General features: G+C 42.6%; 2 protein-coding genes across 2 annotated transcripts in view; both read right to left on the reverse strand.

Annotated features, from left to right (window-relative positions):
• SLC25A32 (solute carrier family 25 member 32) overlaps positions 1-25,068 on the reverse strand; it is a 121,336-nt gene that overhangs the window by 45,048 nt on the left and 51,220 nt on the right. Inside the window, exons 4-5 of the mRNA XM_069220598.1 lie at positions 24,724-24,884; positions 2,295-2,408 (exon numbers count right to left, since the gene is read on the reverse strand). Coding sequence (XP_069076699.1) covers positions 2,295-2,408; positions 24,724-24,884 — 275 coding nt within the window. The remainder of the gene's footprint in view (positions 1-2,294; positions 2,409-24,723; positions 24,885-25,068) is intronic.
• LOC138282736 (translocating chain-associated membrane protein 2-like) lies at positions 10,827-16,288 on the reverse strand. Its single transcript, XM_069220595.1, has one exon. The coding sequence runs from the start codon at positions 16,262-16,264 to the stop codon at positions 15,143-15,145; it is 1,122 nt and encodes a 373-aa protein (XP_069076696.1). The 5' UTR covers positions 16,265-16,288; the 3' UTR covers positions 10,827-15,142.

Here is a 25,068-nt window from a genome sequence, read left to right on the forward strand (position 1 = left end):
GACGTTTGGAGTTTCTGGAGCAGCATGAAGAGGATATTTAGAGACAGAAACATCCAGACGCCTCAGCTCTTATTATACATAAATCAAGAGATGGGAGCAAAGAGAAGGAGGACTCTCTAGAAGAACAATTCTAGGGGCCATATGCCACAACTAAAAGTGTCAGGCAATTCAAACGGTCCAGAGTAGGAAGAAATTTGGCCTGGGGATGGACTACATGCATTATCATGGCTAAGAACCTCTGAAAGGAAGATTACCCCATGCCAGCACTTATGATACCCTGAATTCGTACAGGCACAAAGTGTGCTACATTGCCAAAAGTAGCTATACCATGGGAATCCATAATAGGACTGATGCTGGTGGAACACTATGAGAAATTGTCAGTTTCCCAAGGGCAGCTCCTCCTTTAGGACAGTGGAGCGTCACTCTGCCCGCCAGCAGTGGCAGCTGCAAAATCTTTAAAAGAAAACCATAATAAACTTTGTTTGGCCGGCCGCCTTTGGCAGGCCAAACACACATGCACCGTAGGCTCGCTCCAGCTCACAGCTTTCAGTATGCCTGGGAGCGCAAGCCAATTCTGATGCTGCCTTGAGCAGCATCAGGATAGGCCGCTGGGCAGGCTGTGAGCCTGTGAGCCTGTGCCTGCAGCAGAAGACTGAGGAGCACGGCGTGCAGGTGAGTTTATTTATTATTATTTTTTAATTGTATTACAATTCCCAACATCAACACCCTTCACCACCCCCCTGCACACCGCCCCACCCTCTAACACCCACGAGTCGCGACTGCAGTTTCCTATTAACACAGTTTAGAGTTGTTCATGTTTTGTCCCTTTTCTTCTTTCTTGCTTCCAGACATCAATGTAAAATGATACTGTTTATTGCATTTGTCTATACTCCACGGTGATATTTGTGACAACTTTCATGAAACAATAGCACTCTGTATGCACTAAAACCCACTCAGGAGGACACTAATTGAACAATTAACACATTTCATGTATAACATTGCCTAACATCCTACCATGTTACAGCTATGGTGCATCTTGCTGAATGTATTCGATCAGTGACCATCATATCCGTACAAAGATAAGTATTATTTTCCCACGACAATCAAACAAACGTATGTATTTTCACTGATTTCTTATCTAACATGATAACTGCTGTGACTCGCTCATCTTTGAAGTGTGGGAAAAAAAAAACAGATTCAAAACAAAAAAAGTCATGGCTAAGAACCTCTGTTAGCTCTTGAAAACCAAAACAAATGCCAAGCTTTTTCATCTCAAACTTTTTGTAAGAGTAGAGCAGAAGAAGCAGATTTCATGGGATCTGGGCATGAATCTGTTATTAGGGAGGGGTTAACTCATAGTGCCCATCCAAGGAGCACTCATGGGTCTCTTAGTGAGAAGGAAAGGAAGGCTGAATGTAAGGGCCCTCCTGTTCTCTTTTCGTGTTATTACCTAAAAATGTGACAGCATCTTCTGGAGGTCTAAATGTTAACACTCCTGTCATTCTTGGACTGTCCTTTGTCTCTAAAAGAGTCATCTCTGTGACCCAGTTCTCTAGAGTCGAAGAACAGAAACAGTGTCAAGCCCGTATAGATTTTGAACTTTCATTGTTCTTTTTGTTACTCACTCTATGCATGTGACACGCTTCTCACAACATTGGCAATCAATTGTGCCAGCAACTTCTATGCAAAAGTTATTTTGCTGGAGTATGTGTGTGAATATACACACATACACCAATGGTGAACGCCAGTGCTTTCTTAGGTCCCATGCCATTTTGCTTGAGGGCAATTCCATCTTATTAACAACTCTCACAGGCTTACAACAGGAGGCCAGAGGCCTGATGTCCAAAGGTGTGCGCTCCCACAGGCACCATTAGTTCTGTTATATAAGAGTCAAGTTTGCAGTGATCTGTAGCCTGCTTTCAGACCACTAACAGTCCTGTTAATGTCCCAGCAGGCAGTGAGTACCATGACATGAACATGTCTAATAAGTGGAAACATTTCAACTGGAGAGTTATCTCTTGTTTATTTGTGTTTTGTAAAGCCACTTCAGCAGCCAATGTTTGAGCAGGCTCCTGAATAGAAACTACATACAGGGCAACCTGGGGATTCTAGAGACAACCATCTGTTGTGGGAGCCGATATTCATGACTTGAAAGGAGCAGTGGTTTCCACAATATACTTTGTGTACAGCCTCATCACTCACCAGCTCAAGCAAATGTGTGCACTTTTAATTGGTGACTGGGTAGGTGCTGGGCAGCTATTAATAGGACAAACAGCATTTAGAGAACTTCTCACCAGTTTTGCATCCGGATGCTCTTTTCTATATTTGTTGTACTCGACTTTCAACTCTTCATATGCCATGAACTGTAACGCGCCATGTGAGGTCCCAAACAAGCCTGGAACAAATCCCTACAAACAAAATATCTCCTGTTAGGGTGTAAATCTAAAACAAATAAGTGTAAACCACACAATATTAGCATAATTATGAGTCAATTGAGTAATATTGCAGTGTAAGCTTAAAACGATCTGTTTATTTGTTCACTTTGAAAGGTGAACTGAGATGTATGTAGTTTTTATTCAATATTAGTAAAAGGGACACCACAAAAACAGGGAAAATGTCTTTGTGGCATTTGTAAACAACTCGCTATCACAATAGGATTATTCCTTCACACACACGTCTCATTTTCTTTTTTTTACTCCTCCTTATAATAATTGTTAAAATACCAACTTCATAAACTAATGTCTTTCGAAAAGGGGACAGGATGGGAAGAGAAACGCAACACAACTTTAGCTTCATCCATTTACTTTCCAAATATCCAGTCACATTGCTTCCTGGAGAAAAGCCAAAAGAAAAGCTCTTATTGGTTTTGGTTCACTGTGTTGGACTGCCCTCCATTAAAAGTCCAAGGGCAGCTTCAGACATAGGCCACACTGCACCGGTCTGTACACAGTCCTGGAACAGTCCACTTGATTAAAACCAATGAGGTGTTCCTACTGCAGGGATATCTGGAGGAACCACAAGCATCTTCCTTTAGGCAGGATCCCTCACTTACTGCACCCACCTAGAGGGACATGCTCGTGGGTTAAAGATCAACCAGGCATCCCCTGCAGTGGCCACCACCTCAAGCAAAGGGTGGACAGGTAGCTTTAAACAGCTGGTCCATCTTACACAAATGTGCTATCCCCAGGGCAGGCATCTTTTTACATCTGCATTATATTCGTAGTAAAAGGGCACATTTTTCCAATCAGCGCCCAAGGCAGCCAGTTAAAGGTGCACTGGGGGAGTGCACAGTATGTATAATACTGCCCCAGATCCTTGTCTGTAACTTTTTTTTTTTTACATTATAGGTCCCAGGAAGAGATATAGATATTGGATCTCAAGAGATGAATGAGGATTGCAAGGAAGGACGACTGACTCTCTTTTGCACCAGTGCTGCAGTAATACAGCCCATGTTCATCCCTAGATAGGATATCATATTTCCTTCGCCCACATGTGATAGGAAACACTTTTACAATGCTGTGAAGCTTAAACATCCTCTATTAGAGAATAACTGAGAAAGTGTGTTTATTCCACTGATTGTTAAGGCTACATGAAGTCCTGTCAAAGACGGCTGACTTATCACACGTTTATTGTTCTTGGCAGAGCCACTCAGTAAGGTCTACTGAATTGTCCTCAACCCAGGCTCAAAACAATACAAGGCTTTGGGCTTCATTCTGCATTCCCCACCTACCTCCAGGGCCCTGGAGAATTCACTCCACTCAGCTGCCATTGCTGCACATTCGTTCCACCCCTTCACTCACATGTGCTACACCAGCTTTACTGTTGTCAGTCTTGCCCTCAGACCCAGTTCCCCTGAGCACTACGCAGGTCCCAGTGATCCCCTCAGGACACCATTGAGTTTTACTTGTGATAGCTCCCAAAGATCGTCAACCTGCACCAGGAAGCATGTCTGCCCTGGTTTCCGCTTATTCCTCGCCCCTAAAGAGACATGCAACCAAATCAGCCAAATGCAATATTGTTTATAATTGTTTTATGACAATGGTCAGTGCTGATGAAAAAAATAGATGAGGTAGCCAGCGAAATAGCACATGCCAAATGTGCATATAAAAAGACAGAAAAAAACAGAAGAGAAAACATAAGACTTGAGTTCCTAATCACAGTGACAAGAAAGTGGCACCATTGTTGCAGGTATGGGAGTATTTCTAGTATCTGGATTTGTAGTGTTTTAAATGGTTCTGCATAATATGAGGCAATGTTATACACACACTGCTCTTTACTGACCTTCAAAGCAAATCACCATATAATTTAAACACTAACTCAGTACGGACGTGTTGATATCCCATTTGTCTGCTGTTCGTTGGTAAGATAAATATCAGTCTATGCTGTTCGTTGGTAAGATAAATATCAGTCTCTAGGTATATTATTTCGCTAGGGCACTTTCCCTATCTGAATGGTGCATTTGCCCTTTCTTTTCCCTTCTAATTGTGCGGTATTTGGATGTCTAGAGCAGGTGTCTCCAACCAGTTGATCAGGAGCTATCAGTAGTTCCTAGACACCTTTAAAGTAGCTTGCAGCCTTGGGTTTATTTTTTATCTAAGCAAGGGTCACATTTTCCTTTTAAAGTTATGGGAAGGCTGTGTTTATTTTAGAGTATTATCATCGGGTTGCAGAGAGCAGGGCAGAAAACGAGCAGTGCTGGAGTCGGATTTATGACCCAGGAGGGGGCACAGAGGTGATAAACTGAAGCACTGAGGTATCTAACTCTAAAATGAAAGTCCTTGTCATCTCAATATTGGAGCATGAGAACCAAATGTTTCTGAAATGGGAGAAAATTCAAGTGAAAGGTCATCACAATGATCAAGTTAACTCTTCATTTTAATTTCCTTTCATTTCAAAGTGTCATATTTACAAACAGCAGGCCTACTGGACTGTGTATATATATATATATATATATATATATATACACACACACACACACACACACACATATATATATATGGAAAATGTCACTTACCCAGTGTACATCTGTTCGTGGCATGAGACGCTGCAGATTCACATGCTTTGCACATCCCGCCATCTAGTGTTGGGCTTGGAGTGTTACAAGTTGTTTTTCTTCAAAGAAGTCTTTTCGAGTCACGAGATCGAGGGACTCCTCCCCTTTCGGCTCCATTGCGCATGGGCGTCGACTCCATCTTAGATTGTTTTCCCCGCAGAGGGTGAGGTAGGAGTTGTGTATTATAGTAATAGTGCCCATGCAATGGAGTAAATATGTATGTACATAATGTGGTTTAACCGCTTCTGTGCCTTGGACGAGGTGACCTCGTCCAAGGCACAGGGGAACTTGGGGGAGCGCTAGCGCGCCCCCCGTGCACCCCCCTCCCCCCCAAGGCGGGGATGGAAGGGGAAGACCTTCCCCTTCCAACCCAGACCCCCACATCCCCCGTGACGTCAGTGCGCGACTGCGTGCTGATTTGTCACAGGGGCCTCCCCCATCACGCTGGAAGCTCTGCTTCCAGCACGATTGAAAGAGAAATGCAAAGCATTTCTCTTTCAATCACTGGGGGAGGCCCGGAGGGGCTTCAAAGGGAAGGGCATGTATTTCATTCCCTTTGAAGTCTCTCCCAGGGTTTCAAAAGCCGGATTGCTTGCAATCTGGCTTTTGAAACCCCACTAGACACCAGGGATTTTTTATTTTATTTTACAAAGTGACATAATGGAGCGACCCCTTGGGCAAGGGTTGCTCCCAGGGGGGGGGGGCATTTTTCAGGAAGGCCTTTTCTGCCCCCCCTGGGGGCAGAAACCTCTAGGCACCAGGGATCATTTCTTTTTTTTTTTTTTGTTATGTTTTTTTTTTTTTTTTTTTAGGTGGGGAGCGACCCCTTAGGCAAGGGTCGCTCCCCTAGGGGGCAAATTATAATTAGGCCGTTTCTGCCCCCCTTGGAGGCAGATTGGCCTATTTTGATGAGGCAAACCACTAGACACCAGGGAGTTTTTTCTTTGCGTGAATTTCACGCAAGGGGAGCGACCCCTTAGGCAAGGGTCGCTCCCGGGGGGGGGGGGGGGGGGCAAATTTATTTTAGGCCTTTATCTGCCCCCAGGGGGGGCAGAAACCTCTAGGCGTCAGGGCAATTTTTTTTTTTGTTTGTTTTTTTTTTTAGAGATGGGGAGCGACCCATCAGGCAAGGGTCGCTCCCCTGGGGGGGCAAATTGTATTTAGGCCATTTCTGCCCCCCTTGGGGGCAGATTGGGCGATTTTAGGTCAATCTGCCCCCAAGGGGGCAGAAACCACTAGGCACCGGGGATCTGTTTTTTGGCACCAATGTCACACAGGGGGAGCGACCCCATAGGCAAGGGTCGCTCGGGGGAAAATTTATTTTAGGCCAGGCTAGGCGCCAGGGCAAATTTTGTTTTTGTGTTTTTTTTTTTTTTTTAAGAGATGGGGAGCGACCCATCAGGCAAGGGTCGATCGGGGGGGGGGCAAATTTATTTTAGGCCATTTCTGCCACCCCCTGGGGGCAGATTGGTCGATTTTATGTCAATCTGCCCCCAAGGGACCAAGAACCACTAGGCACCGGGGATTAGTTTTTTGGCGCCAATGTCACGCAGGTGGAGCGACCCCATAGGCAAGGGTCGCTCGGGGGGGGGGGGGGGTGCTAATTTCCGCCGGCTGAGCTAGAGGCCAAACTCCACAGGTAGGCACTTTGCGAAAAACACCTCTGTTTTCTGTGAAAAAATATGTTGTGGGCCATTTCCTTTCGTGGCCGCTAGGCCTACCCACAGAAGTGAGGTACCATTTTTATCGAGAGACTTAGGGGAGCTGGTGGAAGGAAATTTGTGGCTCCTCTCAGATTCCAGTTAGTTCATTTTCTCAAGTCTTGCTTCGGGTCCTTTCCTGATACAATAATCTTTTGTCTCACTTATTTCTTTCATAGCCAATGGTTTATCTTTTTACAGTTGGTATTTTCCAACCACTTATATTATAGTTTCACATTAGTGTTCACTTTTAACTTCATTTCTAAATGATTCCAATAGATTATAATTTCCGTATTCCTATGTTCTTATGTATTTTCTCATAGGGTCTCACATTCACAGGGGCTTGACTCTTTCTTGCATGTTCGTTCTCTGTTCTACATATTCATTTTCTCCTCCTTTCGCTCGAATTTATAATACTTTTCACAATAACGGCTTGCTTAATACTAACAAGTAATGTGCACATTGGTTTTTTCCTTTCATCTCATCTTGGTATATTCTGGCTCCTACTTGTTTGCGCCGTTTCACTCTTTGTTTCCATAAGAATGTTCTTTCTGGGACCACAAGAATAACAATGACTACGCCTATTCACTGGAATTTTTTACTTTTCTATATGAGATGCACTTTTGAGTTATGTATTTTTTATGTACATCATCCTCAGTTGGATTTTGTTCTATCTTTCTTCCAGCCTTGAGAAAGCCCCGGCTTACGTGCCGCTAGGGGCGAAACACGTGTTGGCTGATGTTTCTGTGCTGTTGCTTCTGACTCACTAATGATGTTTGGGTGACGCTCCCAAATCAATGTAATGGATTCATCACCGATGTTATAAACTTTGAATAAATTAGGATTCATGAAGATCAGCTTGACGTCTTAGTGCTGTTACTACGGATTTACCTTGTCTATTTGGTCGGATATCTTAATGTGCTATTTCGGACTCATGTTTCATTACTACTAACGTTGGAATTCTTTAATCATTTCGCTTATGATAAATATGTCAACATTGTTTTAGAGGGACTTTTCCACTATTAGTATATATACGTGTTACTTTAGGAGGATTAGGGTCCAATGTCCTCCGGTTCAGTCCCCCTAGTTATCTCATTAAGGCAATTTATACAGGGAGCTAGTGCACTGGACCCACTCCTTTCTTAGGAGTTCTCTTTTTTGCATGCAAAATCTACAGGTAGGCACTTTGCAAAAAACACTTCTGTTTTCTTTAAAAAATTTGGATGTGTCCACGTTGCGCTTTGGGGCGTTTCCTGTCGCGGGCGCTAGGCCTATCCACACAAGTGAGGTATCATTTTTATCGGGAGACTTGGGGGAACATAGATTAGCGAAACAAGTGTTATTGCCCCTTGTCTTTCTCTACATTTTTTCCTTCCAAATATAGGAGTGTGTGTAAAAAATACATCTATTTGAGAAATGCCCTGTAATTCACATGCTAGTATGGTCACCCCGGAATTCAGAGATGTGCAAATAACCACTGCTCCTCAACACCTTATCTTGTGCCCTTTTTGGAAAAACAAAGGTTTTCTTGATAGCTATTTTTTACTCTCTATATTTCAGCAAATTAATTGCTGTATACTGGGTATAGAATGAAAACGCATTGCAGGGTGCAGCTCATTTATTGGCTCTGGGTTCCTTGGGTTCTTGTTGAACCTACAAGCCCTATATATCCCCGCAACCAGAGGAGTCCAGCAGACGTAACAGTATATTGCTTTCGATTATCTGACATTGCAGGGAAAAGTTACAGAGTAAAACGTAGAGAAAACTTGATGTTTTTTTCACCTCAATTTCAATATTTTTCTTTTTCAGTTTTTATTCTCTGTAGGAAACCCTTGTAGGATCTACACAAATGACCCCTTGCTGAATTCAGAATTTTGTCTACTTTTCAGAAATGTTTAGGTTTCTGGGATCCAGCATTGGTTTCATGCCCATTTCTGTCACTGACTGGAAGGAGGCTGAAAGCACAAATAAATTGCAAAAATGGGGTATGTCCCCGTAAAATGCCAAAATTTTGATGAAAAATTGGGTTTTCTGATTCAAGTCTGCCTGTCCCTGAAAGCTGGGAAGCTGCTGAGTTTAGCACCGCAAACCCTTTGTTGATGCCATTTTCAGGGGAAAAACCACAAGCCTTCTTCTGCAGCCACTTTTTCCAATTTTTTTTAAAAAAACACAAAATTTTCACTGTATTTTGGCTAATTTCTTGGCCTCCTTCAGGGGAACCCACAAAGTCTGGGTACCTCTAGAATCCCTAGGATGTTGGAAAAAAAGGACGTAAATTTGGCTTGGTTAGCTTATGTGGACAAAAAGTTATGAGGGCCTAAGCGCGAACTGCCCCAAATAGGCAAGAAAAGGCCTGGCACAGGAGGGGGGAAAAGGCCTGGCAGCAAAGGGGTTAAAGTGATATATTTACAAATTTACAAATGTTCAAGATCAACTTCGAAACGGCTACAGGCTCCTGGGGAGGCGGGTGGGCGCATGTGAATCTGCAGCGTCTCATGCCACGAACAGATGTACACTGGGTAAGTGACATTTTCCGTTCGATGACATGTGTAGCTGCAGATACACATGCTTTGCATAGACTAGTAAGCAGTTATCTCCCCAAAAGCGGTGGTTCAGCCTGTAGGAGTTGAAGTTGTTTGAAATAAAGTTCGTAGTACTGCTTGTTCTACTGTGGCTTGTTGTGCTGTTAACACATCCACGCAGTAGTGTTTGGTAAACGTATGAGGCGTAGACCATGTGGCTGCCTTACATATTTCAGTCATTGGAATGTTTCCTAGAAAGGCCATGGTAGCACCTTTCTTTCTAGTTGAGTGTGCCTTTGGTGTTATAGGCAGTTCTCTTTTTGCTTTGAGATAACAGGTTTGAATGCATTTAACTATCCATCTAGCAATGCCTTGTTTGGATATTGGGTTTCCTGTATGAGGTTTTTGGAAAGCAACGAACAATTGTTTCGTTTTTCGAATTTGTTTTGTTCTGTCAATGTAGTACATTAACGCTCTTTTGATGTCTAATGTATGTAGTGCTCTTTCAGCTACAGAATCTGGCTCTGGAAAGAACACTGGTAGTTCTACTGTTTGATTCAAGTGGAACGTGATATGACTTTTGGTAAGAACTTAGGATTTGTTCGTAAAACTACTTTATGCTTGTGTATTTGAATAAATGGTTCTTTTTTTTTTTTTTTTTAACATTTCTATGCCTTTAATGTGTCAATTCGTTGAAACGTATCTGCTGGTTTACACTTTACAAAATATAATGTAACAAAAGGTTGTAGAAAAAAATGGTTTCTCGTTAACGACCATGTTCCAGCGGCAGAAATGCACAACTGTAGGGAAGCAATTTGAAACATAAAATATAAAATATCAACAAAAAAGCTACATAGAATATAAATACTGAAAAACAGTTATCCCTCAATTTTGGATTCCGTTTGGTCCACAAAATAAACTGTTTGTAAATGAAAAAACTAACTCCAGGCTTGTAGTTGCATTGGGTGGCTGAGAGTGTCGGGGAACTGATCTGAAGTTGCTGACATTGCCAGGATATACATTGATTCCCTGAATCAACTAAGTATTTCCCCACACAATTGAAATCTTACATTGGAAACTTTACAAAAAAAGAGATTCTGAACCGTTACTATTTTAGATAAAATAATCTGGCGTCAAACGTACGCTCAACAACGACAAACGGAACAATCACCACACACTACCAGAGGTATGTGGATAATTTTGTGCGAGCTCTACAGACACATATATATTAACACGAGGTGAGGCTCTCCGTGCTATATTCTATAAGAAACAACGTCTTATGCGAAAATCTCTAAGGAGAAGCTTCTTTCTATGCCACAATAAAACATAATGCACTTCCCCTCCTCTCAGCCATAATGGCCTTTTAGCGAAGACATCTTTTACATAGGATGGGATTCCGGAATACGTTCTTCTAGACCAGGAAAAGCACAGTTGACTTCAGAATACACAAGACCCTAACAATCATAACGTCCCTTTTGTTGGCAGTAAATGTGGTAGTGATACTGTTGAACACTACTACCCCCCAGACCTCAGGGTTCTCATGCAACTAAACATTAGGTAACTGACCACCTCTTTCTAAAAGTCTCTTAGAACTTATAAAAAGACAGGTTAACATGAGGCAGAACTAAACCACTTGCCAACAGAGCATGCTTCTTCTATTAGTAGTGAGTCAGCCCGCCATGGGCCAGCGGGGAACTTTTTCAGAAGAGGACAAGGTGAACCTTCATGAAGCATTAGACCTTATATTGTGAAGTCTCTAGTGTTATGTATAACAGACTGGGAACAGCATTAAACCCTAAAAGCATCTAACAGGTGAGAATCTCTACATAGATACCCAAGATTCTGCTACTAATACTTCAAGGCATCTAAAGAGAAAAATCCAGAGAAAAGAGGGTGTTCAAACTTTATCAATACAATTTGTAGTAAGCATGCTAAATCCTTTTTCACAGAACATACTACCTCACAGACAAGTTTGATGCCTTTCACTATAAATAGCCTACACCAAACAAATAAACAGTTCAAAACATGCAGTAAATGAAAACACCTGTCAACCCCCTCGGCCCTATGCTAAGTCTACTACCAATCAGTAGCCCTCATCTAATAGCTCACACCGTACAACGCGGGAAGTATGAAGCAGTGTTCAAATTTCAAAAGGTGCAAATTAACGTGATACGTGAGAGATCAAACAATAACTTGTCTAGCGCCCTTTAATATTCCTTCCAACAGTGTGGAGATGAGGAAAAGTATGATATTAACAATTTCTACAAAGGTTATTGCACAACCCAAAAAAGTTGAAGAGGTGGGAAGGGTCAATGAGGTTTTAGATGGCGAGAATATAAAGCTGAGGGCTACAGCCCAGGGGCAACATGTTAAGCACCAAAAGTGAATCAATTCTTGAGTAAAAACTAAGTTCCACAATATCAAGTTTCTTGGCTCAGACTTAACGTGGCATAGTATTAAAATTGGTGGTAATTTTAGAGCAGTTATTACAATGTCACAATGTAAAGTGTACATATGCGCGCAGGCAGTGGGAAGAGGAACAAGGTGTTACAGATTTTTTTTAATAGGTGGAAGACCAAAATCAAAAGGGGAAAAATACAAGAAATGGGGATTTGGTAGAACGGTGGAACAGAAGTATTCAATTAGAGGATGTCCTTGCTTGAGGATCACCTCGACATTAATACATATTGGTGTTTTGCCCTGGAGACAGGGTGGAAGAACTTTGTTACAATCTACATTAACAAAAACTCTACTTTTACAAAAAGGCATAGAAACCTGTAGAAATCAACACGCCGTCCCTTTTGCTATCAACAAAGGTGTTTGCAGTACGGAATACATCCTTTCCATACATACACCCAATACATACAAACATAGATATTGATACAGTACATACAGAGAGTACAAAAGAATATATGGCAACTTAAGGCACTTGTTTATGTACAAAGTACAATTTGTGAATCGAGAAATAAAAGATTGTGCAAGAGCAGTAAAGCTGCAAGCGAGGAACTGATATGGTAAGTCTTGAGTTTTGTTATCCTATTACAAAATCCTTCCAATAGGATTTAGAATTAATGGCCCTGGTTCACAGGCAGTCAACCGGAAAATTTGAATGCCAGAGGTTGAGGGAATTCAGGGCCACAGAACCAAGCGAGGGTTGCAGGCCGCTGAACGCTTCTTGATACATAGCTTGCGAACAGATGCAACTCCATCCTGTGTCAGCATTAGAAATGCACCTCACTTGCTACTACACATGCTGCATATGTTGAGGCACACTTCTCTTCCCTCAACAGGCACAGACATACAGTCTGGTACTTCAAACATTGCAGTATCCTTGAAACATTCGTAGGCGAGACAAACTTGAGAAAGACCAAGCCAAGTGCACAACTAGAATGCCTTTGGTCAGTGCCCCGGAAAGATAACTTTTGAGGACATGGAGGAAAACCGTAACAAAACACAGGTACTAAGGGGACGATAAAAGATCACATGCTGCATTAAAACTTAAAGGGATTCTGATTCGCCTGATCTAATCTTTAAACCTGAAATGGAACGTAAAGTATCTACTGTCCTAAACCCTGTGACAAGCTGATTACTGGCAGCCATTCTGGTATTGAAATTACAGGGCACTATGAAGTGCGTAACAGTTTTGTCGACTACCACAGATCGGCAAGTCCTGAAAGTAATATTGTACTTACGGGCCAGACTAAAGTGACACCTAATGACAACCTTTTGGCCCATGAATAGCATGTAGAAAGAGAAGTATGTGAGGTAGCATTTCCCTATCAACAGGAAAACTGATTTGCCCGCGTCACCATGCATGGTGCATCTAGGGACAGACAGACACTTCAGACCTAATGCATTGGCCAATAGTCTTTGGTATTCAGATGTGCTGATCTGCAAATAAAAATGAAACTGAAATTATAGGCATGTTGGCAAGGATTGTTGAGAGACCATAAGGCAACAGTTTGAAAGGATTGGTAAATCTGTCTTTAACCCTAAGTGGCCAAGCATCAAAGTAATCTCTGCCATTATACAAAAAATACAATTGTGTTTATTCTCCCTCTACTAACACAGATGAGCTCTGTCCAGATGTGCCCCGAGGTGTTGGTACTGGTTTGAGTACTGATGCCATGTAGCTGCGGAGTCCTTCAGAGTGCTGTTTACGTGTAAAGCAGGATACACAGCATCTGGAAATTAATCCACATGCATTTTAAATTTATGAACTATGGAAGGTGTATGCTCTATACAACTGAGTGGGACGAGGTTTCCTATTTCACTATATTGCTGTTTCAATTCTGGATTCATAAAATACACAGGGAAAGTGAAGAGAGGCAATTATTTTAAAAAGCTTGTTTGCCTAAAGATTACAGCTTAGGGGCTCCCTATGATTTGCTTTACTTTTTACCCTTTAAAAATGTATGTGATTATCAGAAATACCTCTCCCGACATTAACTGTATCACACCTGTACACAATCTATGGCTTGAAGGCGAAGTTGCATGAAAGCAGACTTCAGAAATGTTCCAATCAATTGTGTAGATCTCGGTTCCATCTCAGTAAAGTGGTAGGAAACACTCAACTACGTTATGCTTTGTACGTATGTGAAAGCACCTTGATAAAACTTTGAAATGGAAAGGACCAAAGTATGCAAGGCTAACTATCTGAAAAGTCAGCAAGCAGCACAAATGGACATGGGTTCTCACTGCTATATGAGAGGACAGTACTTTTCACCTTCCTGATGGTTTACTCCTGAAACAGAGAAAAAAGCATGTACTTTGGCAAACAAAACTGCAGTATGCCTCACCTAAAGGCTGATTACAGGATACATCTGTAAATCATGTGTCAGTATGGGTTTGTCAATATGTTGCGTTTCGTGGGAGAATCTATAAGAGCATCCGGGGAGGTCTGAGAGGCAGGAAACACGGACTTGGAGCAATATTCCACGTAGGCAACAACGCAAGACATCAACAGCCAGAAGTAGTTGCAGCAAGTCGCCATACAAGTATGGGTCAGTTTCACCTAATGACGGGGTACATCCTGATTCAGGACACCACACAAGTTCAGAGCCTGATGCTCCCAGTTTTGTATGTGACTGCAGATGTCCTCGGGACAAAAAGATTGAAGATAGTGTACAACACTTGACTGCTTTGGACGACAGTCCTGTTAAGGTTGACATCCAGTGTTCTCCATAATGAATAGTGTCTTGATTATCACCCTGCAGCTGTAACAGCTCTGCACAACTTAAATTCATTTTCTAGGGATTCTGAGCGCCAAACATGAGTTTAACTCTTCAGTTCTCCTAGTGAGCTTGGATTCCAGAGAAGGATGTTGAGCCGAGCACAGAAGCAGGCCACCCCTGCTCAGTAAGCGCAATAGCAAGGTCTCAGTCAGCTCAACGGCAAGGAAATTTGCTCTGAGAAAAAGCAGCTATATGCCCCAACTTCAGAGCATTTAAGCCATTCCTTTAGGAGGCACTTGTTTCATTGCACTGTCACGTTCCCCCCCATTTAGGTTTGTGGACAGGGGGTAGACCGGGGACTGCAGGGTTGTGGTGCTATGCCCATGGGAAAGATTGGTTTTAAAAACCACTGACAAAACAAGAAAATTTGCATTGTATTTAAAAAAAAAAGCATCAAAGTGAAAAGCGAGCAGAAAGGCAATGTAAAGTTTTTATTGCACCAGCTGCAATCGTCTTGAAGGCAGTAGGGTTGGTGGTTGTCACATTTATATTGCTTTATGACTTTGCTTCTGAAGATCCTTTTTAAGGCACATTTCACCCAGTCGTGTTTTCGAAAGAACAGAAAAAGGGACTTTGGAGTCGATCTGATCGTCAAAGGCCACCCAATTTCTGCCAGGCAAGTTTTGGCTTTTTCTAAGGAGATTTCAACTTCTTGGGTCGAGGTGATGTTCCATTCTCAGCTTTCACTACTCCATTTTCAAAACCAGTGTCCCTCTTTATTAGTTTAGACTGATGCTTGCTCACAGCTGCAGCAGCTACAGTGGCTCTCTTTCTTGCAGCCTGTTCGTTCCAGTACTCCCTCCAACGACGCAACTGGAAGTGAATAAATCGCCACATCATCCAAGCCTGGGAGAGGCACATTAGGAACAGCACAGAGAGTCTAAAAAGCAAAGTGTTGAAATTTCCCTTTTCAGGATCAAAACTGTTGTTCTCCACCCGGGCCAGTCCAAATCCAATGGTCAGCACTGAAAGTGTGAGGGTAAACAGACGAGTGAGTACGAAAACCGCTGCCCAGGCGTTAAATAATTTTTGGTTGTTTTCATCTGTGAAGTAGAAGAGACGCGCCACGTGGAAAAGGAATTCAGCCACATTCTGCAGCAGCAGCAAGATCAGCCCCAGACGTGTTAAATTTAGAAGGTAGGCACCAGCTATGTGCACCAGGTACAAACTGATGTACTGCAAGTGGCGTGGGATTTCCTCCTTTCGCACCTTCTGAAAGTACAGCTCAGGTAGCGCGTGGAGCCAATATGCCAGCTGGCAAAGGTAGAAAAACTTCACCTGGAAAGGGAGATAGGCATGAGGATAGTTTTCCCACAAGCTTTTTGGATTTGATAAATATCCTTCCGTTACTGCTACATACAAACACCAAAACATTGAGCTGAGATGAAAGGCTACAAGCTGCCCTGATTCATTGAACTTGCTGTGCTTGGCTTTGGAGAGGTGAAGCCGTCGGGTGATTTTGTCTAAAGCATACTCCTGAACCACGGCATGCAGGATGAGTGCAATGATGATATAAAACAGAATAGTCACCAGATCTTTGATACCATAGCGATAGTACACTAATTCACCATCTGGTGCAGGGACACTAATGTTGTATTGAGGTAAGATAAATAAAAAGGCAGTTTTCGCAGTGACCTCGAACATCAACGCGATGAGCACGCAGACCAGGAGGCAGAAGCAGATGTCGGCGTGGTTGTGGATGAAGAACTCCTGGCTGAAGAGCGGGTAACTTTTCGTCCTCCTGCGGAAAGCCATCTTCCTCCGGCGCCCCTTCCCTCAGCCTCCCTTGAATAAATGGTTCTTGTATGGTAAATGCTTGTATCTCACTTACTCTTCTTAGAGATGTGATGACAATTAGAAATGCTACTTTCCATGTTAAGTATTGTATTTCACATGAGTACATGGGTTCAAACGGTGGACCCATGAGTCGTGTTAAGACAATGTTAAGGTTCCACGAAGGAACTGGTGGCGTCCTTGGTGGGATAATTCTTTTCAGACCCTCCATAAAAGCTTTTATGACTGTGATCTTAAATAGTGATGTTGAATGCGTAACTTGCAGATAAGCTGAAATAGCGGTGAGATTAATTTTAATAGATGAAAAAGCTAGCTTTGACTTTTGTAAGTGCAGTAGATAGCTGACGATGTGTTTAGCAGATGCGTGTAAGGGTTGTATGTGTTTATTATGGCAGTAATAAACAAATCTTTTCCATTTATTTGCATAGCAATGTCTTGTGGTTAGTTTCCTAGCTTGTTTTATGACCTCCATACATTCTTGTGTGAGGTCCAGATGTCCGAATTCTAAGACTTCAGGAGCCAAATTGCTAGATTCATGGATGTTGGATTTGGGTGTCTGATCTGTTGTTTGTGTTGGGTTAACAGATCTGGTCTGTTTGGTAGTTTGACATGAGGCACTACTGAGAGGTCTAGTAGTGTTGTATACCAAGGTTGTCTTGCCCAAGTTGGTGCTATTAGTATGAGTTTGAGTTTGTTTTGACTCACTTTGTTTACCAGATATGGAAGGAGTGGGAGAGGGGGAAAAGCGTATGCAAATATCCCTGACCAACTCATCCATAATGCATTGCCCTGAGACTGATCCTGTGGGTATCTGGATGCGAAGTTTTGGCCTTTTGCGTTTTCTTTTGTTGCAAATAGGTCTATTTGTGGTGTTCCCCATCTTTGGAAGTAGGTGTTTATTATTTGGGGGTGCATCTCCCATTCGTGGATCTGCTGGTGATCTCGAGAGAGATTGTCTGCTAACTGATTCGGAATTCCTGGAATATACTGTGCTATTAGGCGAATGCGGTTGTGAATCGCCCAATGCCATATTTTTTGTGCCAGGAGACACAACTGTGTTGAGTGTGTTCCTCCTTGTTTGTTCAGATAATACATCATTGTCATGTTGTCTGTTTTGACAAGAATGTGTTTGTGTCTTATTATAGGTTGAAATGCTTTCAACACTAGAAACACTGCCAGTAGTTCCAAGTGATTTATGTGAAACAGTCTCTGCTGAGTGTCCCATTGTCCTTGGATGCTGTGTTGGTTGAGGTGTGCGCCCCACCCTATCATGGAGGCATCTGTCGTTATTACGTATTGAGGCACTGGGTCTTGGAAAGGCCGCCCTTGGTTTAAATTTATATTGTTCCACCATTGAAGCGAGGTGTATGTTTGGCGGTCTATCAACACTAGATCTAGAAGTTGACCCTGTGCCTGTGACCATTGTGATGTTAGGAACTGTTGTAAGGGCCGCATGTGCAATCTTGCGTTTGGGACAATGGCTATGCATGAGGACATCATGCCTAGTAGTTTCATCACCATCTTGACTTGTAGCTTTTGTTTTGGATACCTGGCCTGTATTACATTGTGAAATGCATGTACCCTTTGCGGACTTGGAGTGGCAATACCTTTTATTGTGTTGATTGTCGCCCCCAAGTATTGCTGTGTTTGACACGGCTGAAGGTGTGACTTTGTGTAGTTGAGTGAGAAACCTAGTTTGTGGAGGGTTTCTATGACATACATTGTGTGTTGTGAACACCGTTCTTGCGTGTTGGTTTTGATTAACCAATCGTCTAGGTACGGAAACACATGTATTTGCTGCCTTCTGATATGAGCAGCTACTACTGCCAGGCATTTTGTAAAAACTCTTGGCGCAGTTTTTATCCCGAATGGCAACACTTTGAATTGGTAATGTACCCCTTGGAATACAAACCTTAAGTACTTTCTGTGTGAAGGATGTATCGGTATATGGAAGTATGCATCCTTTAGGTCTAGTGCGGTCATGTAGTCTTGTTGTTTGAGCAGTGGGATTACGTCCTGTAATGTCACCATGTGAAAGTGATCTGATTTGATGAAGGTATTTAATGTTCTGAGATCTAATATGGGTCTTAGAGTCTTGTCCTTTTTGGGTATGAGAAGGTACAGAGAGTAAACTCCTGTTCCTTTTTGTTGAATTGGTACTAATTCTATTGCTCCCTTTTGCATCAACGCTTGGACCTCTAGTCCTAGAAGATCCATGTGTTGTTTTGACATATTGTGTGTTTTCGGTGGGACGTTTGGAGAAATTCTATGCAATAACCATGCTGGATAATTGCTAGGACCCAAGTGTCTGTTGTTATTTCCTCCCAATGTTTGTAAAACTTGGTTAGTCTTCCCCCCACAGGTGTTAGGTGTTGGGGATTTGTGACGTGGAAGTCACTGCTTGTTTTGAGGAGTTTTGGGACTTTGGAACTTCCCTCTATTTTTTTGGAATTGTCCCCCTCTATATTGTCCCCGAAAACTTCCCCGCTGATATTGGCTCTGATAAGTGGGTCTTGTTTGTGAGGTTGTGGGTTCTGTAGTTTGTCCTCGAAACCCCCCTCTAAACTGCGTTTTGCGAAATGTGCCTCTGCTCTGTGGGGAGTAGAGTGCGCCCATGGCTTTGGCCGTATCAGTTTTTTTTTTTAAGTTTTTCGATAGCAGTGTCCACCTCCGGCCCAAACAACTGCTGTCCGTTAAAAGGCATATTAAGCATGGCTTGTTGTATTTCCGGCTTGAATCCTGACGTACGCAACCATGCGTGTCTCCTTATGGTTACTGCTGTATTTACTGTCCTAGCAGCTGTATCTACTGCATCCATTGCCGACCGTATCCGATTATTTGAGATACTTTGTCCTTCCTCCACCACTTGTTGTGCCCTCTTCTGGAACTCCTTGGGTAAGTGTTCAATGAAATGTTGCATTTCGTCCCAATGAGCCCTATCATATCTTGCCAGCAGTGCCTGTGAGTTGGCAATACGCCATTGGTTGGCAGGTTGTGCTGCAACCCTTTTTCCCGCAGCGTCTAACTTGCGACTCTCCTTGTCTGGAGGTGGTGCATCTCCTGAGGTGTGAGAGTTTGCGCTTTTGCGAGCTGCCCCTACTACCACAGAGTCTGGTGTTAATTGCTGCGTGATATATACAGGGTCTGTTGGCGGTGGCTTGTACTTTTTTTCTACTCTTGGAGTTATGGCCCTGCCCTTCACAGGCTCCTGACACACCTGTTTGGAGTGTTTTAGCATTCCAGGTGGCATAGGTAAGCTTTGGTATTGGCTATGAGTCGAGGATAGTGTATTAAACAAAAAGTCATCCTCAATCGGTTCTGCGTGCAAGGTGACGTTATGAAATGCAGCTGCTCTTGACACCACCTGTGTATAAGCTGTACTGTCCTCAGGTGGCGACGGCCTAGCTGGGTAACAGTCTGGGCTGTTATCTGACACTGGCGCATCATAAAGATCCCTTGCGTCGGGATCATCCTGACTCATTCCAGTATGAGTTGGGGATTGCATCAGTGGTGGAGTGGCTACCGGTGATGTGTGCGTTGATGGTGGTGGGGATGGTGGCGGTGTTGTTTGTTTTGCCACCTTTGCCTGTGGCTGATTGTCCTTTTCTTGAAAGGCAAGTCTTCTTTTCATCCTAATTGGGGGAAGAGTACTTATCTTCCCTGTGTCCTTTTGGATGTGGAGCCTTCTCCGAGTGTAGTCTGGCTCCATTGACTGTAGTTCTTGTCCGAACTTATGTCCTTTCATTTGGGAGGACAGTCCCTGTTCCTCTGTGTAGGAACCTGATTTCGGTTCCGAGGCTGGATGTTTCGGAATGGAAATCTTTTCGGTAGCCTTTTTCGGTTCCGGCGACACCATCTTTATTTTCGGCATCCCGGTCTCTCGGTGCCGACTTGTTTCGGTGCCGCCCTCTCAGTGTCGAACTTGCTCAGTCCTGCTGTCTCGGGCTCGAGTTTGCTGTGTGCCGGTATCTCGACCGGAGTCGGATGACTTCGACACATGCGTGCCCTTTTTCGGTGCCGATGGTGGGTCACCTATTTTTCGGGTTAAGCCATGGCCTGCTGGCGGTGGCGTCCCCTGGGCTTTTGTGGTCTTCTCGTGAGTTTTGTGTGTCGACGTCTTACTCACGGTTTTAGGCGTCTCTTTGGGATCGAGCTCTTCCGAGTCCGAGTCCTGGATGGAAAAGGTTTCTTCTTCCTCCTCCAAGTGTCTTTGTCCTGTCGGCGCCGACGCCATTTGCAGTCTCCTTGCTCTTCGGTCTCTTAGTGTCTTCCTCAACCGAAACGCTCGACAGGCTTCACAAGTATCTTCCTTGTGTTCTGGAGACAAACACAAGTTACAGACCAGGTGCTGATCTGTATATGGATATTTGTTGTGGCATTTGAGGCAGAAGCGGAATGGGGTCCGTTCCATCAGCCTTAAAGAGCCACGTGGTCGGGCCGACCAGGCCCCGACGGGGGATTGAAAAAACCCCGAAGGGCCACCGGAGCTCTTCAAAAGTCGGTGTCGATCTGTTGTAACTAACCAGATACCGAACGCAAACAATTCTGTCGATTTTTCCGAGATTCTAACTATCTTTCCGAACCGAAACACGGAGCGAAAAGGAACACGTCCGAACCCGATGGCGGAAAAAAAACAATCTAAGATGGAGTCGACGCCAATGCGCAATGGAGCCGAAAGGGGAGGAGTCCCTCGATCTCGTGACTCGATAAGACTTCTTCTAAGAAAAACAACTTGTAACACTCCGAGCCCAACACTAGATGGCGGGATGTGCAAAGCATGTGTATCTGCAGCTACACATGCCATCGAACATATATATATATATATATCCACTGCATACATATTCATTGTTGAAGCATTGTACTTTTCATGCCTGACATTGTTTAACTGCTGTGAGTATTTTAGCAATTACACATGTTTTACTGCATTCAAGTTAAATGCTGATGTTCATATTTTCGTGCAGTTTGTTTTGATATCTAAATAAATTAATTACTCAAAATAGCAGTGCTGCACTTCTCTGCATCATTTTTGTCTTTGTTTGAAGCAAAGCAGAACAATTTGGCGTAGTTGGCAGGATACGAAGTGAAAGATTTAAAAGTGAAAATGTTTGGCAAAAAGTCAAAGGCAGTTTCTCAGGTGCCAAATGAAATACCAGGGTGGGAAAAAGCATCCTATGATGTTCTTGCAAATGAATGGTCTTATGGAGCAGGGTTATGTGAGAATTGGGTGGATGTCTTATTGATGCTGAACCAAAAGCAGTTTTACTCTGTTTACAAAAAGTGCCAGGAGAACGGGAACGTGATTTATCTATTTTAGGGAGTCAGGGCTGGATCCTGTTATCTGCTTATAGAAAAAAGCAGGAGAAATGTGGTGAAAATCTGCATTTTTAGCTCAAGCTTAACCGCTCGACCTCATGTATACTTTTAGCATACTTCATATGGCTTAAAGACATTTTTTTGTTGGTTGCAGTGTCCTTTAAAAATTCTTGCTCGCTAGTGGTCAGTTCTGCTTTTTTTGCTCTCCTTTCTCTGTTTCAGAGCAGTGACTAACTACTGTATTATTAGACTTGGTTTCTTTATCTATTGCTGTGATGGACTACTTTGGCATTTCTTTGTTGCTGCCTTTTCATTGTGGGTGTTTTAGGCTGGTAGCTGCCTACGTTTTATTGCAGCATTCCGTTCCTCTCTCCTCCTCCCATGTAGCGGACAATTGTTTTGCCTTTATTCCAATGCTGTCCTCCTCTGGCAACTGGAACTTTTGCTCCACCAATAAATTGTTAATAAAAGGCATCTCCTAGGCTTCGTTCTTTTAAATTAATGTTATTTTACCACTGCCTAACATCTGTTGATTATGTTCTTTTAGTACAGCCTTGCGCAATAGATTTAATCTTGAAGTAAGCTTATTTTTATGTGTGTTTATGTAACATTAAAATAAGCTTATTTTACAAAAGTAGGCCCTGGTGCCTAAACGTTAAGCTCACTGCTTAGGAAAGCCATAATATGCCCTTTCATGGAGAATGTAGCTAAACCTAGAAGCAATGATGTGAAACTTGCAGAGCCTGGCATCTAGAGTCTCTCCAGGCCCCCTCCTAACATCGGCACAGAGGGCATTGCTTATCTCCTTTATTGGGGCCATAAATAGTCTCAGGCTGCTCTGTTATTGTTAACTTCATTAGCGCTCTGTTGAAATGGGAAGCAAAACCACTTGCAAGACTTTTCATTCTGCTAACATAAAAAGACAATACTTTTCCAGTCTTATTTTCCAATTTCTGTTCAAATGTTTACACAACTCAAGGTAGTGCAGTCATCTTCTAGCCTCTCCTCAAGGGCTTGTGATTTCTGATGTCAGTAGCCACCAGTGACCACCAAAACATGGCAGGTTAAGACAGAATTATGAGGTGGGATAGACCAGTTTATGTGGCAAGAAAAGTCCAGTTCTGAATTTACAGTGCCAATAGCTGTAACTCAAGAAAATGCAAGACCTATTGCTTTGCAAATGCTGGTTTTAAATGGGAGAAATTTAAAGTGGAGAAAAATGTTCCATATTTTGAACTTTTTTGCAGAAACATTTTCTGCACTATAAATTTCTCACATAAAATAAAAATGGTTGTATGTTTGTGTTATACATGCAACAGTGCCATGCATGGCGAAAGGTATGTCCTGTGACGTAAGCAGATACAACACAGACTCTCAGTCACCCATACACATACATCCCGTTCATACCCACACATGTTCATAGATCCCCAAAGAACATGTTCTCAGTAACAAACATGGCAGCCCTGTCACTGTGCCCCTAATCAAAGTATTTTGTTCAAACCACAGTATCTGGCTCTGTGGACATTAGGTTTAAAGTCAATGAAGCTGCGAATGGGGGTGTCTGGTAACAATGCATGAGTTTTTTTTAGCCTTCTGTAGCTCATGATGATTTTCACCGATCAGAAGTAGTTCTCAGTACAGAAAAGGGTGGAAACCCCTGGCTCTAGAGTCTGTTTCCTAAATATGCCTACATATGTGTTTCCTCATCCTTCCTTGTTTTCAATGAAATACCTCAGTTTGCCAATCCACCTTTTATTTTTAGGGTCTTGTCGCCCCATTCTTTAAGCTGGCCTGCTGTTCGTGATTAGAGGAGTAAGAGAGTAGGCAACTTGCTGGCTTGCGTTGGCAGATTGTTCATTTGGGGCAAGGCCAACTAGCTGTAGGTTTTGAGAGGTCTGCTACTCAATATGAACAAGTGGGATTCCAGGGTGCGCCTGACATCATGCCCAAATGGCAGCCATGTGCAGGCCTGCAACACTTGGGATAATGCTACAACTGAAACTGCCTTTTATTTGAAATACTGACAAGACTGGTCTTTGAAAGTTCTAGTTTGCTTTGGCTGTGCTCATATTAATTTATTCAGGCCTGAAAACCGCCTACAAAGTAAGCTTTCCTGTCGTAAACATACAATTTATTAGGAATTATACAATTTATTATTATATCCAGAGCATAAGAAGATGTCAGAGAATGTGTGTAGCTACAATAATTATGCCATCTTTATCACAAACTGAGGATCCTGTGAAAGCCACAAGTAGCGCTTAGTGACCCCCCATGAACATACAGTATAATATGAATTGACAACCTGAACTAAAAACCAGTCAACCCTTATTTGTCAGATATACCGGTTCCTTCCTACCTTGTGTTACTAGGCAAAGGGCCTGACTTGCAGACATGTCCTTTTGATGCATCCAAACATGGAAGGCAGATCAAGGGTGATAGATGCCTCCAACGACTACTAAAGACTATACTTGCCATTTTTTGGGGCTCCAGATTTACCAACGTGATGAAAACACTAAAGGCACCAAAGTACACATAGCCAATGTCAAGGCTTTCTTGCTAAATTAAATAAAAATAAATAACGAAAAACACACACATACGCACTGGTAAAAGTTTCAGAATTTCAAGTCATCCATTGTCACCTTAATCAGCTTTTAATATAGTAGACAGTCTATGGCACATTGTCACTGTTTATTATGTTTAATGGCACTATGGAATGTGGAAACTAATAGGAAACCAAACTACTATAAAGAAGAAACTATAATACATAGGAAATATAATTGAATACAGAAAGCAAAAGCTCAGCATCCACATCTAGGGGCACTCACACTACAGTGGGAGTGATAAAGAGATACAATGAAAAATACAATGAAAATTAAAGAAGAGCCCAGCGGTGGAAAATGAGAAACAACATCTATTGGAGTGAAGTGGATGGTGAATACCAAGGTTGTTTAGATCATAAGGAAACGTATGTTCATTTTTATTTACCTCCTACTGGGTGGAAAAAAAAGTGAGCCAGTCAAAGAACCTGCTTCCACCGCGTAGTAAAGAGATTCCATAAATATGAAGAGCTTGGTATTATAAATTATAAATATAAAGTCACACAATACCTTGTATAACCCACGGATGCCCTCGTTCCTATATATCTTCACAAGAGCATCCACCATTCCTTTATAACGCCGCTTTGATGGGTCGATACCAGCATCATACTGCAGAACAAGCCGAGTCTTGGTAACCCAGATAGGGTTAGTAAGACACAGGGTCATGGCACCTAACGGCAAAGAAAACAATACATTTTTAATCTTTATTTTCGTTTTAAATCACAAGGAATATAGATAAAGAAAATGTGACAGCTCAAGCACAGGCATATTTTCATGTACATAACAAAGAATCTAAGTGGACCTTCTATTACGTGACAAAAAGGCTTTTACTTTACATAGCCACAAATGTGTGTG

Source organism: Pleurodeles waltl, chromosome 2_2 (genome assembly GCF_031143425.1).
Source record: "Pleurodeles waltl isolate 20211129_DDA chromosome 2_2, aPleWal1.hap1.20221129, whole genome shotgun sequence".
In the NCBI taxonomy this organism is placed as follows: Eukaryota; Metazoa; Chordata; class Amphibia; order Caudata; family Salamandridae; genus Pleurodeles; species Pleurodeles waltl.